General features: G+C 30.9%; 2 protein-coding genes across 2 annotated transcripts; one reads left to right on the top strand and one right to left on the bottom strand.

Moving 5' to 3' along the window:
- Nucleotides 1–5358: 5358 nt before the first annotated feature.
- LOC107001662 lies at nucleotides 5359–5984 on the bottom strand. The gene is made up of 2 exons (XM_015199627.1): nucleotides 5639–5984; nucleotides 5359–5567 (listed from the first exon to the last, which is right to left on the bottom strand). Exons 1-2 carry the CDS (start codon nucleotides 5982–5984, stop codon nucleotides 5359–5361), a joined length of 555 nt encoding a protein of 184 aa, XP_015055113.1.
- A 2767-nt stretch (nucleotides 5985–8751) lies between these two features.
- Nucleotides 8752–14245, top strand: LOC107001820 (polyadenylate-binding protein 7-like). The gene is made up of 10 exons (XM_015199780.2): nucleotides 8752–9249; nucleotides 10826–10944; nucleotides 11043–11236; nucleotides 11377–11636; nucleotides 11730–11836; nucleotides 11920–12109; nucleotides 12648–12937; nucleotides 13141–13263; nucleotides 13447–13638; nucleotides 13757–14245. Exons 1-10 carry the CDS (start codon nucleotides 9054–9056, stop codon nucleotides 13955–13957), a joined length of 1872 nt encoding a protein of 623 aa, XP_015055266.1. The 5' UTR covers nucleotides 8752–9053; the 3' UTR covers nucleotides 13958–14245.
- Nucleotides 14246–16009: the final 1764 nt, after the last annotated feature.

Raw genomic sequence — 16009 nt, 5'->3', positions numbered from 1 at the left:
TTCCTTATTTATCTGCCGCCTATTTTTAAAAAATAAATAAATTGAAAGTGTATAAAAGAAAGAGATTTGCTTATCTGTTATACACAAAAAAAGATCCGTAGCAAACATTTAATTTGCTACGAAACGCAATCTTGAATTGTTTGCTATATCATAAAATTATCAATTTTTTCTTTGCCATATATAAAATTTGCCCTTTTTCTTTTTACTTAATCAAATATTTTACTCAAACTTCTTTTTGGACTTTATTGACTAAATTGGTTTAATTTATGATCATTTAACTGATTCAAATAAATTGTTACATAATTTATTTTTAAAGCTTTAATCTTAGTCTATTCCTTTTTAGAAGTCTTAATCACTTTCAATTTCTTTATATATTTAAATTATTTTTCCTTCTCAAAACTATTTTTTTTAAAAAAGGGTAAAAAATGCCCTTAAACTATGTGAAAGGAACAAAATGACCCTCCATTTATAGTTTGACTGAAAAATACCCTTATCTTCAATACTTTGGTTAAAAAACGCCCCCTTTTATAATTTGGTCCAAAAATGTTCTTGCCATCAATACTTTGATCAAAAATAAGATGTTAAAGAGTAAAAATCACATATTATAAATTCAAAACAACATAAGTACATGCGCAAAGTGACAATATCACAATAAGATATAATATATAATAATACAATCAAATGAACCTCAAACACCTCCGTTCAATGATCTCACATTTAGTTTCAATAACCAAAAATAAATAAATCTACACAAATCTTTTCGGTCATTAATTAGTTCTATATATCATGAGTATTTATTTTGCATAATATCCAATGTTTAAGGTCTAATTCATGTTTTCTTTTGCATAATACCCAATATTAGATAGCTTTTAACGAAAGAATGTACTTTTTTTTTTGGTTATGGTTTATGCATTTAGACACACATAATTGAATTAGCCAATTTTTTGTTGGTAAACTCATGTGAATGTTACTACACCAACATCAAAACAATTCTGTACAAACAAAGAGCACCAAAACCCAGCCAACCCACAAGGTTAGCATGAATTGGCCTCACTAAACAAACAACATATTATAGTCTTCTATATCCATTCTAAATTATAAAAGGAAATTTTTGCAAATAGCCACTATAATAAACTTAATTATGCTTCATAACTATAGTTTGCATATTTAAGGGTTGTAGCTATAATTTAAGTTGTTTCATTTACATAATTCACGGGTTTGTATACTTAGCCGGTGAGTTTGTAGAATTCACGGGTATATTTGTACAATTAAGCTATTTGTAAGCTAATTAACTCGGAATATATACTGTCAATTAAACATAACTAATTAACAATCATATTTAATTAAAAACAAAATATTTTTAAATGAATTTCAAATATTTACAAAAGGAAGTAATCATATATATATATCCCAAATTACATTTCTTGTATTTAATTTAGGTTGACATTAATTATATTTGTTACACAGATATTGCTCTTAGAGATAAGAGCATTGTCTATGATTTGGCTCACCAAAGAATTGGTTGGGCAGATCAAGATTGTAAGTTAAAAAAATTGTAAAATATAATTTTTGACATTATTAACTTATCAAGAAAAAATTCTTACATTATTGATCATTATTCACATTTTTTAATATATACATAGGCTCGTTACGAATGAATGTATCCATATCCTCCGGTACTGTAGATCAAGTCATGAATGTTAGAGATGTACTCTTTCATATACTAGAGTCCATGCTCTGCGTTTACTTATTTTGGTGGTGATATTTGGTTCCTACATTTGTCTTATATTATGATTTATAATTATGTCTACATTTGTAAATGTTATGGATTGAAGAATTGTGGATGATTCATGTCTACATCTAAGATATGTATTGTATGTATATTTTTTCAGTAGCTAACTATTATTAGCTCTTTCAAACTCTCTTTTACTTAGTTTTGTATATCATGAGTATTCTTCTCGATCTCTACTTGTATGATAATGGAGAGCCCATTGAGATCGATTAATTTTTAGAGTTAGTAAAGTAGGTGTATTGAGCTTGCATTATGCAATATCAGAAAAGGTTTTGATTAAAAATAAATGTCTCAATTTAAGCATGGGAAAAATTTAATTGTAGCATGTAAATATATTTTTAATTGGAGACTATTACTATCAAAATAAAGGACAGAAAGAAGAAAAACATAAGCTTTTATATCTGGTAATGCCTTGTATTGTAAACTACATAAAACTGAAATTGAATTCCACTTCTATATTTGTCTGTAGAAACTCAAATTCTTAAATTTGTAGTTCCATTAGTTTGTGCAAACTGAACTGGAGGTCGTTTCTACCCACAAATACAGTACATGCCGTTACGGTAATAGTCATGTATATAGCCACACAAACGATTACAAACTGAGGGATCTTTGTCACAACAACAAGGGGAAAGATCTCGCGCTTCAGCCTTTTGCGGAACACCTAACAAATAAAATTTACAATTTATTAATATTATTATTTAATTTATAAATAAATAAAATTCATATCAAAGAACAAAAAGTTCATAGAATGAACTTAAGAAATTATGGAAAACTGTATGATATTCAAGTACTATAAATTTAAAGCGAATAAAAACATTTACATAGTCCTGTACATCATAAAGATGAGGAAAAAAGCCAACGCGTTGAAATTCATCTTAATTTTTGGTGTAATGCTCAATAAGCCACTTGCAAGTAATTTGTGCAGATATTTGATGATGATGTTTATTTTCCTTTATGTCCTATTTATAGCATATTTAATCAACAATTTTTCAAAAAAAAGATGTTTCATGAATCTTGTGATATATTTCTCTATTATTTTTGGTCAATTACATTTAAGCAAACATGCCAATAATCAATTGAGACCGTAACGTATATGTCTTGTATACATAGTCAATAATTTTTTTAGAAAAAAGACCTTTCGCGAATCTTGTGATGTATTTCTCTCCCATTTTTGGTCAATTACATTTAAGTAAGCATGACAATATTCAATTGAGATCATAACGTTTATATCTTTTATATATAACGTGCTCGAACTTTAATATGATTGGACATGTTATTGCATTTTGACTTGTGACACAAATCAATTCATTTTTTATTTAACTTAGCATACAATGTCATTTGACATATGAATCCAAAACAAAATAAGAAATCATCTAAATAGATATATTTACTAATTCATGAGAGATAAAAAAACTTAACCTTATTTGCTCACCCATTCAAACAAATTCAAAGTTTTTTAGATTCAATTAAAAGAATTCTGACTTAATTAAAAATATTATATAGAGTTTTTTTTTTAAGTTTGAGTTAAAATTAATTGTAATTTGGGATATTAAATTAAGAACTTGATAATATGGGAAAAGATATAATGCATTCTTATGTTACTATACGAAATTATAACCTTTTAACCTTTTATATTGAAAAGACGTGAAAATGATATGTAACTCTATGAATAATAATACAACTTTATTTGATATTTTAAAAGTTTATAATTAAAGTATAAAATTATTGTCTACCAATAATATTTTTGAGAAAAAAAACTAATGTGTTGTATTGCAAAAAAGACTAAAATTTTATTAATTTGATTTGTTTTTTCAAATTATATAATAAGATACTAACTTTTTACCTACAAAGTTATAAACTAAAAACATGTTTTACGTATGAATTCTATTATTTAATCAAAATAATTTTTTTTTTGGAGTAGTTAACTTTTAAGAGCCTAAAGCTAACCATACCCTTGATCTAATCCTAACTAGGAAAAAAAAATTGTTTAAAAGATGAATATATATTTTAAATTACACATCGTATATTAATTCATAATATATATTAGAATCTTTTTATATTATTAATCCCTTCGTAAATTAACTTTATATACATTATAATATTTTAATATTATAAATGCCTAAATTATCTTCAAGTCAAACTATGTCCGGAATAAAATATACACCAAAAGATAGGATGCAAGAGGAATGAAAAGAGCTGGCCTTAAGCTTTAAGTTTTTGGTTTTATAAAAAAAAAAAAAAATTGAATTTTCTATCAAATGAAAAAGTCTTTTACTGTTGTAAAACGATAGCAAAATGCAATAATATTTAAACAATATAGGAAGACAAAATAGTAATGGAAAGTATAGAATAGATAATATTCTTATTATCTTCAACTGTATACCATAAGGGTGAAAAGACCACCATTTTATAGGATTTAGAAAACACCCTTTACATCATTTAGTCAAATACGTTAGCACAACATTAAGTCTTACATTAAATAGATATGAACATGTGCAATAGGATGTTCAACTGTTATTTTAGTGGACAAACAATAATCATTGAATGTCTGAGATGTAAACTCACCAGCATTATCAAGACAAATTGTTTTTATTGCATAATCTGGAAATTATGCTTTTAACCTTATTATTTGAGCCAACAACCTCGCAAAAGACATATTGCGAGTTGATAATAAAAACACATGAGACCATCTTGTAGATGCATCTATCAAGACCATATAATATTTAAATGGTCCACATGCAGGGTGAATAGGTCCACATATATCACCCTATATCCGTTTCAGAAATGCAGGGGATTCCACCCCAACCTTAGCCACTGATGGTTTAATAACCAATTTTCCTTGTGAACAAGCAGCACAAGAGAATTTCTTTGATTGAAGAACATTTTTGTTCTTCAAAGTATGCCCATGTGAATTCTCAATTACTTTGCGTATCATATTATAACCGGGATGGTCCAACCGGTCATGCCAAATGATAAAATTATTAGAATCAGTAAATCTTTTGTTTACTACGGGATGTGATTTAACTGTACGAATATTTGTATGGTACAACCCAGAAAAAAGTGCTGGCAATTTTTCATGCATAGTTTTCTTATTCGCATTTATTCTAGTTATATAAAGGTATTTCACATTTTCTTCTTCTGCAGTCTCAATATGATAGCTATTTTGGCGAATAACCTTGAAACTTAACAAGTTTCTGTGAGACTTACTACAATACAATACATTATCAATTACCAATAATGTTCCTCCAGGTAGTAATAAGGCCGCTCTTACAGAGCTCTCAAACAATTTTGTACTACCAGATATTGTATTAACATATGCCTTTTTCATTATCAAACTAGAGAAATATTTCTTTTCTCTTAGTATCGTATGAGTTGTGGCACTGTCCTGAAGACACATATCTCCACTACTCATTTTGGATCCAACTAATGACTGAAATTTTTTATTTATCTTCACAAGAATAAAAAAAATACATAATAAGAAGTACGAAATTTAGCAAAAGAAATCTTAAGTACTTAACTTTAATTAAGACATTAAAAATAAATCAAAACATTATTCATTTCCTAGTTCAATTATCAATATCAGTTGTGATCCCCAAAGAAGTCCTCAGCTTCTTGATGAGTATATCATCGAGCCCATCAAAAGCATCATCTTTTAATACTAAGTTTGTCTCAACATTCTCATTATATTTTTGAGAAGATCCTGCTTGAACATCATCTTTGAGAGTCAAATGTGACTCTACTCGGGCTTTAGAAGAGGAGGCGCCACCTTTATTTCCTTTCATTTTAAAGGTATTTTGATACAACCTGACAAAATGCTCAGGTATCCGACATTTATTTTTCAGTGACCTTTAAGGCCACAACGATGACAATGATCGCCCTTTCCTTTAGAAGGATTATTTTGAGAACCTATATTGCTCTCCCTTTTGTTATGACCACCACCTCGACGATTATTATATCGTCTTTTGTCTTTGTCACGCTCGCGCACATTGTCATGACCCAGATTATTTTGTCTTATTTCAGACTGGCCATGTGCTTCAACCGTGTGTGCCTCCGGTAATGGAGCACTTTCAGCGGGACGGGCTTCGTGATTTTTCATTAGAATGTCATTATGCTGCTCAGCCACCAGAAGGCATGAGATTAGTTCAGAGTATTTTTGAAAACCTTTTTCACGATATTGCAGCTGTGATATCATATTAGAGGCATGAAAAGTAGTTAATGTCTTTTTCAACGTGTCCTTATCTTTTATTGTTTTTCCACATAATTTCAATTGGAAAGATTTTAAATACAGCAGAATTATACTCAATTACGATTTTATAATCTTGAAATCGTAAGTGCATCCACTCATAACGAGCCCTTGACAATACCGTTGCTTTGAGGTGGTCATACCTCCTTTTCAAACCTATCCACAATTAAAGTGGATCTTTTCCCGTTGGGTATTCAACCTTCAGGCTTTCATCAAGATGATGACGAAGGGAAATCATAGCTTTTGCTTTATCCTGACTTGATATCATATTTCCTTCAATTATACTATCACCAAGACCCTTAGCGGTAAGGTGAATTCAGCATCAAGTGCCCATGACAAATAATTCTTTCCAGAAATGCCAAGTGTCACAAATTCAAATTTTGACGAATTTGACATGATGAAAACTATCATAAAATAATTGAGTTAATATTATGATGTTGGTTTCTTTATAATAAATTGTAAATAATGTTCAAATGATAAAGTATGATATGGTTATATAATAAATTATATGTTAAATGCATGCACATTGAATGTCTTAAAAACATATAAGCTAATGACATATTGAAACAGTAGATTTAATATGTAGTTTTAATTGAAAATGTAACTTTAACTAGCATGCTATCATATTACTTTAGTAATTAATTTAGAGTTATAAGTTAGTAAATAACATAACAAATAAATCTATAATGTATTGATTATTATGCTAAATAAAGTATCATAGTAATAGTTAAATCAAGTTATATATGCAGTAGTTAAATTATAGATTAAAAATTTATGCAAGTCTTATTAGAGATATTATAAACACACAAATATATACCTGACTCTGAAAGAAAGTTGATTAACTTTTAGGAATTAATTTTGAATTAAGTATGTCTCAGTTGGTTAGAGACTCGTGCTGATAACGTGTTATAATACGAGAGCAAAATGCAATAATATTTAAACAATATAGGAAGACAAAGTAGTGATGGAAAGTAAAGAATAGATAATATTCTTATTATCTTCAAGTGTATATCATAAGGGTGAAAAAACCACCCTTTTATAGGATTTAGGAAACACCCTTTACATCCTTTAACCAAATACGTTAGCACAACATTGAGTCTTACATTAAATAGATTCATTATGTTATGTTTTTGATGAAAAGAAACATCTACAATTCAATAGTTTTATAATATTTACTTTCTTTTTTGAGTTTTTGAGGTTTGAATCAGTATTTTTAGGAATAATTTATAAGGTCTAAATTTTTAATCTTTTTCACAACCTTAACATATTCCACTTTTTTCTCTTTTTCATTCACGTATCTATTATTTTCTGAATAACGCGTAAAACTCATGTGATAAAGTTATGATTATTTTTTTTCTTTTGATCAAAACTTATATTTATTTCGGCATTTAATTTATGATCTTTGCTTGTTAACCGTATTTGTTTTTATTTTACGTTTTTCTTCTACCAAATTGACTTAACAAAGTCAAACTTGCATTATATGAAAGAGGAAAAAATTACTCAAGTAATCTTTCCTCTTTGACTAGTGAGATCACATAATAAATTTAAATATAATTTTGTAAAATTAATATTTTTAATTTAATAAATTACTCATACACTAGTAAATAAAGTATTTATAAATAAATAAAAATTAGGATTTAAATTTTGTCACTTTGATATTGATTTTTTATTTAATAAGTTCCAAATTAAGGCTTATCTTTTATTGATCTTAGCATGATAATTTGTATTACACTTGTTTGTATGTATAATTTAAAAAAAAGACATAATAAATATAAAAGTATAATTTTTGCAATGATAAACCTAATTTACAAAATTATTATTTATTTCTTTTTTTTAATTTACGTGATATAATTTAAACTTCAAAAATTAAAATTTTAAATTTTGATAGTAAATATCCACACAGAATCATAAGTTATTTTTTTGAAATAAAATATCAATTACATAAAATTTATTAAAAATTACCATAATTAATAATTTAAAATATCTAAAAAGATATGAAAAAATTACTCTAAAAAAATTGTTTAGCTTTCGAAATACGAAAAGCACCTCGTAAATTAAGTTGTTCATCACATAATTAGTTTGTATGATTTTAAGTTTGTTTATAGTAAAAGTATGATGCTCAAATGCAGGCAAAAAATAAATATATTCACTAAATTGTTTTAAATTTTTTCGAACTTTGTCATTACCTACTAATTAGTAAATTTCTCAAAATTTTATCATTACTAACTTTCTGATGACATGTTTAAGATCACAAAAATAAATAAACATATAGATACACTCTCCATATTTTTAATTTAAAATTACAAAAATTGATTTTTTTTATTTTTTTTCCCCTTATACTTCTTGGTCAAAGTCAAAAGTAAATAAATAAATAAAATTGATTTCATACCAAATTAAAAATAGAAAAAAAAATTAAAAGCAAAGGGGGTAGCAAACAAAATTACATTCAAGCAAGCCATTTTTTTCCATCTAATATTATCTGTAGATACAAAGTAATAATGATATATGAAAGAGGAAAAGAATAATAAATAAATTAGACTAGAATTGGTTTTATTCAAATCCACAGATTTAGTTGGGGAAGTTGAGTAAACACTCCCTGGTTAAGGGAGTGTGTTGACACGTGTTATTTTTTCTAATTCTTAAGCTGTGTTTGGTAGAATTTCTTTGAAAGGGAAATTTTCATGCAAAATTTCTCTCTTTTAGTTCATTATATCATATACTCAATTTTGCCTTTTTTGCTTTCAAATTAACAAAAACTAAAAATAAAAAAATAATTCCTTCTTCTCCCTTAAAATTTCCCATAATTGCCCCCCTATTAATTCCATTCTCATCCCTGAATTAATACTCACTCCTTTATAAGCGAACGCCACTTCTCTCACTCACTCACTCTTTTCTCATTCTGTTTCTCTCCGTTTTGTATTAGCAAAATTAAGCAAAAACATCAATTTCGATACGAAACGCTTTGCTTTTTTTTTTTTTCTCTTTCTCTAAGCATTTTGAATTTTGTTGCCGGCGTCAATGGCGGTTCCTCCGACTGTCCTTGCAACGCCATCATCATTGTACGTTGGTGATCTTCACCACGATGTTTCCGATGGACAACTTTTTGATTATTTTTCAGACTTTAAAAGCCTTGCTTCCGTCCGCGTCTGCCGTGATTCATCCACTGGACGTTCTCTTTGTTACGGCTACGTCAACTTTGTTTCCCCACAGGATGGTATATCTCTTTAATTTTTTTTTTGCTCCATGTATCTATCTGCATTGATTGCTAGGGTCTGGTTTATATCGATTGAAATGCTGCTTCGATCGTTTGATCGTTTTTTTTAAAATTCGTTTGATTTTGATTTGCATGTTGAATTTCGATTTGGAGTTTGTGTTGAATTGATTCATGATTGATCAAATCGGTAATTGGATTGAGTCTGATGTATAAGTTGTGTCATGATTGAACAGTCGATAACTGAATGTACTTTGATATACGTTTTTTTTTATGTCATGATTGATCAAAATGGAATCTGATATATATGTTGTATGTGATGATTGATCAATCTGTAACTGAATGGACTCTGATATACGTGTTTTATATCATGATTGATCAATCGATGACTGAAGGGACTCTGATATACAAGTTTTTGATTGATCGATAAATTAATGGAATCCTATATACATGTTTTGTGTCATGATTGATCAATTGATAGCTGAATGGAATCTGATATACATGTTTATGTCATGATTGATCAATTGATGACTGAATGGAATCTGATATACATGTTCTGAGTCGTGATTGATCGATTGATAACTGAATGGAATCTGATATACAATTTTTGTCTTATGATTAATCAATCAATTACTGAATAGGCTTGCATATACAAGTTGTCTGAGAGTGAGAAAAAAATAGACTGTGACTGGTCGAATGTGATTGTTTTTTTTTTTAAAAAAAAATATTATTTTCCATTTCCGCAGGTATGATGTTGATTTTAATGTACTATTAAATGAGTTGTCTTCTGATAGGAGAAATATATAATATTAAATCTTGAGGATTTGACTATTTTTATTTTTGTGTTTTTTCTGTTTCAAGTCACCTGATTTGATCTGTCACTGATGGTCGCTGTTATATGTTAGTTGGTGCTCTGTGAGATGAAGACTATATAGTTGTAGATCTTAAGATTTTATCAGTTATAACCAGAAGTTTATTGTTTTTTTTGTGGTACGAGTCGTCTGGGTAGTTTTCATTACAAGTTAGATCCTTTTTAACATTTAATGATCCCTTTTAGACCCTAGATGATTTCACTGGTTGAATGATCTTAGTGATTCCAAAATTATGTCTTGTTAATAGTTTTGCTTATTTTTTTTTGCGGTCTAGTTGCTGTCCTTTTAGAAAGTTGATAAAACTGTATCAATACAAACTTCATTAGCTGTTGTTTAGTTGCTTTTATTGGCTAGCAACTCGTATCATTTATGAAATGTTGTGGATTAATGGATGTGATCGACCTGCGATTTTGGAGTCCAATCATGAGCTAACCTTTTCTGATTGTGTTCAATGTGTTATTAAGTTTTTTCACAGACTGTTGATTACCATTTTTTATTTTCCTGTCATGTGATATCTGCTCAGGAAGTTCGTTGTGCTTAGAATTTATACCACTTCTATTTACTGGACCAACAAGACTTGATGGGCGAGGATAATGCCCTTCAATTATTTTTATCGTATATGATTGACTTTTTCTGGAAATACTATGTGGCTTGATTTTGACTTGGAAAGCTAATGCATGTTTTTTCTTTCTGAAATCTATGATCAGCTATACGTGCTATCGAGGTAAAAAATAACTCCACCCTCAATGGAAAAATTATGAGGGTTAGCTGGTCTCTGCGTGACCCTGATGCGAGACGAAGTGGTAAAGGAAATGTGTTCATCAAGGTATCATCAAGCTTTAACTGAGTGAATAGTATTCAATTGATTTGAGATCTTAACAGATTCTCTATTTTGATTGATATATCTAAATTGCAATTTTACAGAACATAAGTGATACAATTGACAATGCGAAGCTTCAAGAAATGTTTCAGAAGTTCGGAAATATCTTATCTTGTAAAATTGTCACTCATGAGGATGGAAAGAGCAAGGGATATGGCTTTGTCCAGTTTGGGTCGGAGGAGTCTGCCGATGCTGCTATTGAGAAGCTTAATGGGATCGTGGCTGGAGAAAAACAACTGTATGAGCATTTCCATATCTGTTGCAATCATCTAGCTTTCCATATTGCAATTATGAAGATCTTAGACGAATTAGTTGTTTTCTTTATTTGCATATTTTTTTTAGTCCATTTATTTATGATATCTTGCATTGATGGCATAGGTATGTGGGCAAATTTGTCAAAAAGACTGACCGGATTTCGCCCAATCCTGATGCTAAGTACACAAATTTGTACTTCAAGAACTTGGACGTTGATATCTCAGAGGAGCATCTAAGAGAAAAGTTCTCTGGGTTTGGGACAATTATAAGCCTTGTTATTGCAAAGGATGAGAATGGAGCTCCAAAGGGTTTTGGATTTGTTAACTTTGACAATCCAGACGATGCTAGAAAAGCTGCCGAAGCAATGAACGGATCACCTGTTGGTAAGTCCTAGCTTTGTGATGTTGTTGTATTCTTAAATGTGATTGCAGTCATGTTGTTATAATTTTGTGCGGTGATATATATTCATTAAATAGGCTCCAAGACCTTGTATGTAGCAAGAGCACAAAAGAAAGCAGAGCGCGAACAACTCCTGAAGCGCCTCTTTGAAGAGAGAAGGAGGGAACAAATAATGAAATACCAGGTACTCATTCTCATTTCCTTAAAAGTAAAAGTAAATTAATTGTTTATGATCTCTTTATGAAAATACTTGAATTATCATGTCAGGGTTCAAATGTGTATGTCAAGAATATTGATGATGATGTCACCGAGTATGAGCTGCACCAACTGTTTAGCCAATGTGGCACAATTACTTCTGCGAAAGTTATGCAAGATGAGAAAGGTTTGAGTAAGGGTTTTGGATTTGTGTGCTTCTCCACAGCAGAGGAGGCCTATAGCGCTGTGAATACTTTTTATGGTGAGTCATACATTTTTAATATGCTCCAGATCATAGTAGCATGCACCAAAAACTCTGATGCCGCATGTTTCAATGTTTTATTTCTTCTCTATAATTAGGCTGAAATTTCTTTAAATTGTGTTCCTTAGTTCTGTGAAGTTTTGGAAACTTTTGACTAGAAAAACTAAATAAGAAAGACAAGCCATCTTTGGTTTTAGAAGAAGCCTAAATTATATTCCAGTCATTTTGCAAGTAATTAGACAAATAGATAGACGAATCAGGCAAAGTCTGTGTATACTATTGGTCAAGTATATGTTTATGTGCTTATATCACACCATGTTTGCATGTACGTCGTCACCCAATGAAGATGCTTCAATTTTGGAAGTCTATTTTCTCGCATGTTTCCTCTTTTGTGTTTTTCACCTAACTCTTCAACATCTGGACAGTTTCCATTCTTGAATTGAGTGATTTACATGCCATACGATCTTTAGGTATCCAATTCGCCATTAAGTGATTACACTGTATGATATGAGACTTATTTTTGTGAGATTTTTCACAGGATTTATGCTGCACCGAAAGCCGTTGTATGTGGCTATTGCTCAAAGGAAAGAGGAAAGACAGGCCCAGCTACAGCTACAGCATGCACAACGACTTGCTGGGCTAACAGGAGCTTCAGCTATGTATCCTGGTGCATATCCTCCCCTTTACTATCCAGGCCATGGTGTTGTTCCTCAAGTACCAGCACGACCTGGGCTGATGTACCAGTCTCTTGCTATGAGGCCAGGTTGGGGTACTAATGGGTTCACAAACACCCCCAGACCTAGCTATCAACCTGCTCCAGTTCCCATGGTTAGTCCCTGTAAAGAATCATACCACTTGGCCATCTTTACTTTCTCCACTTATTGTAGTTTTTGTATGGTCAATTGGGTTCATAATTGAACACAAAATTTCTTTATGCTTTTAGAAGCAATTCCAGACATGTTAGATTGAGTTGACATGCTTTTGTTTAAATTTATGGTGAAGGAGGTTACAGCTTGCCTCTTATTTTTCAGATTCCTAATGCTTATCGACCATATCGGCCGAACAGGGGAAGGATGAATGGATATATGCCAGCTTCAAATGTGACCAATGTGCAGCCATCAGGTCAACCAGCTGTGCCATCGAAAGATTCTCAGGTAGTTGAACCCCCATACCTATTTTACATTAATTGAAAATCTTGATGTCCAAATGTTAGTGAATTGGTTATACAACTGAGATTTTCAAAAGTTCCATCTTAGTTGGTTAGGTTTGAAAAGTAGTTTAGCTTCAAAAGTGGCCTAAGTATTACTAATACTCCTAAAAAAAATTCATGCTTGCAGCGTGCTGGGCAGGTCAGATTTGCGCCGAATGGACAGACTCGTGATGTGAACAACAGATCTTTTGGATCTATTGCAGTTGGATCTGCAGCTGATGGTACTGAAATGCTGAGTACCTTGCTTGCTTCTGCTAATTCTGATCAGCAGAAACAGATACTTGGCGAGCGCCTTTATCCTCTTGTTCATAAACATAAGGTGATTGATTTTCTTTCTTGCTTTCCTTTTTCTTTTATATTGGTCTTCTGACATCCAGAGAATAATTATCATAACTTATTTATTAACTCACTACACTAACGTTACATTCTTTCTGCAGCCTGAGCTTGCTTCCAAGATAACTGGAATGCTGTTGGAGATGGACAACGCTGAACTGCTATTACTGTTGGAGTCTCCAGAATCTCTGGCAACCAAAGTGGATGAAGCAGTTGAGGTGCTCAAGCTCTCTAAGGCGAAAGTTTCCAGCCAAGAGTCGCTTCAGCCAAGTTTTCTCTCTGCATCAGAAGTTGCAGTCAACTGACTGAGCAATGCTGGAGCTGACATATTTATCTTTAGCAAAGATAGATAGAAGTTACTAGCGGGTAGGGGGGGGGGTGTAGTAGTTAAGGTTAGGTAGTAGAGTAAGCAAGGGTTGTCATACCATCTGGCGTGGCAACCCTACTAGACTCCTTGGAGTCCATATGTTTCTGCTTTATTACAATCTAGACTGTCTCTATTTACCTTCGTTGTGAGGGATTTACTAGAGTCTCTATATGACTTTATATTATAGACAGCTTAACTTAATGCAGACCTTTTTAAAACTTTATGATCCAGTGTTCCTTCTTTTAAATTTGTCTTGAAATATATTCTCTAGATGAATTTTATGCATGCAGCTATATATACTTTGTCTATACGCCAGTGAACTATCATATTTTCATGGTAGAAGCACTGGGATCTGGTGGAAGTAATCATACTACTTCATCTTCGACAAAAGTTTATATTGCCTATGGGGCTATATTGAAGTACATTTCTTTCGTATTGACATCTCTATTGTCGGGATGCTGCATTCATCCTGCAGGTTGTACAGTCAGTGTTACAAATCGAACATCTCGAATTTGAGATGACATTTAAGACATGTTCTTGAATGTTACTTCTTTTTCTGCCCTAATGTCCTTGTTTTGCTTTAACAGATATTGGAATAAAATTGCAAGCTTATTTATGGCAAGGGTGTTGATTAAACAGGTATTTTATTAATTACCAAATATTTGCATTGAATCTTCAAGTGTTTTGGTTTAGTGAGGAATTTGTTATTTTTAGCAGTCTAGGTTTATTTTCTATTTTGCATGAACTTATTAAGGTTTTTATCCATGTTCTAACCTAGCTAGTTCATATTTTCAAAAACATGGATGCATATAAATTTTCCTAAATTACAAGGTACAATGATATGTAGTATAGGTAATGTTTCAATATGATATTTAAGGGCGTGCCCAATACGGAGGAAATATTTTTTGAAAAATGTTTTTTTACTTTTTCCGTATTTGAGGTTGTTGAAGAAACAAATTAGATTGGAAGCTAGGGTTAGTTAGTAGGTAGCTAGTAGGGCATAGTCTCTCTTATTTTTCCATTCTAGTAGTCGTAGTTAATGTTTGCTATTACTTGTTGTTTCTTGCATTGTATTATTTTATTGTAGTTATGTTTCTTTCTATCAAAACGCTTTGACATAATATCTATACTAGTTTGTCATGACTTCTTCACTCCAATTTATTTTATCTTTTCGTGTATAGTATTATCAGGTAAATAACCCTCGCTTCGCACAGTACTGGTGAACTACCCCATGTAGCTCACATTTTAGAGACAACTCTTATTTACAAATGTTTGGCAACATATGTCTTGTCTTCTTAGTTTATATGATTTAATTGTTTCAAGAAGAGAGATATATATTGGATAGCTTATATATACTTTACTATAACTTGCACCATCAATAGGTAAAAAAATCATGTTATCAAAGTTATACAACTTTCAGATTGTCTTAGCACTATTTATCAATGAAGAGATATCGAAGAATTGCCAATCGATTTTGCTGCTTGTTTATTACATGTCTTTCATCTCTCTGCACAAAATTGATTTCATTAATCTTCTTTCACCAAAGTAGATTTAGTCCCTCTATAACAACTACAAAATAGAATCCTATTAGATTCAATAGGTATTCAAATGTGGGACTTCTCAAAAGCGAATTCAAATTTAGTCGGACTTCAATATAAATATCGAACATTAAATGAGAAACCAAAAGAACCTAGTATATATTTGTTGAAGCAATGAAGATATTGCCATTGAACTCCAGCTTTAAGCATTAGCATACTACTATTGCTGGACTCTAATAAAAGCCACCCCACAACACTGGCGGAGTCGAGATTTTTAATAAGGAATTCAAAATTTGAAGAAATAGACACACAAAATAGTGTGGAAGAGGATTTGACATTTACTATATATATCTAAATAATTATTTTAATTATGCATAAATAACACTCTATAATCTTTCGCCGAAGAGAATTCAAATGAACCTCGACTATAATGTGGCTCCGCTTCACTCCTG

This window comes from Solanum pennellii, chromosome 10 (assembly GCF_001406875.1).
Source record: "Solanum pennellii chromosome 10, SPENNV200".
In the NCBI taxonomy this organism is placed as follows: Eukaryota; Viridiplantae; Streptophyta; class Magnoliopsida; order Solanales; family Solanaceae; genus Solanum; species Solanum pennellii.
Note: the sequence above shows the minus strand (reverse complement) of the source record. Positions and strands in the feature narration are given on the sequence as shown.

Excerpts from the sequence above, each read along its gene's own strand:
- LOC107001662 (XM_015199627.1), bottom strand. The coding sequence starts at position 5,984 with ATGATATCACAGCTGCAATATCGTGAAAAAGGTTTTCAAAAATACTCT. Across the intron at positions 5,568-5,638 it reads TCATCGTTGTGGCCTTAAAG|GAAATAAAGGTGGCGCCTCC; the intron begins GTCACTGAAAAA and ends TTAAAATGAAAG.
- LOC107001820 (XM_015199780.2), top strand. The coding sequence starts at position 9,054 with ATGGCGGTTCCTCCGACTGTCCTTGCAACGCCATCATCATTGTACGTT. Across the intron at positions 9,250-10,825 it reads CTTTGTTTCCCCACAGGATG|CTATACGTGCTATCGAGGTA; the intron begins GTATATCTCTTT and ends ATCTATGATCAG. Across the intron at positions 13,264-13,446 it reads TGCCATCGAAAGATTCTCAG|CGTGCTGGGCAGGTCAGATT; the intron begins GTAGTTGAACCC and ends TCATGCTTGCAG.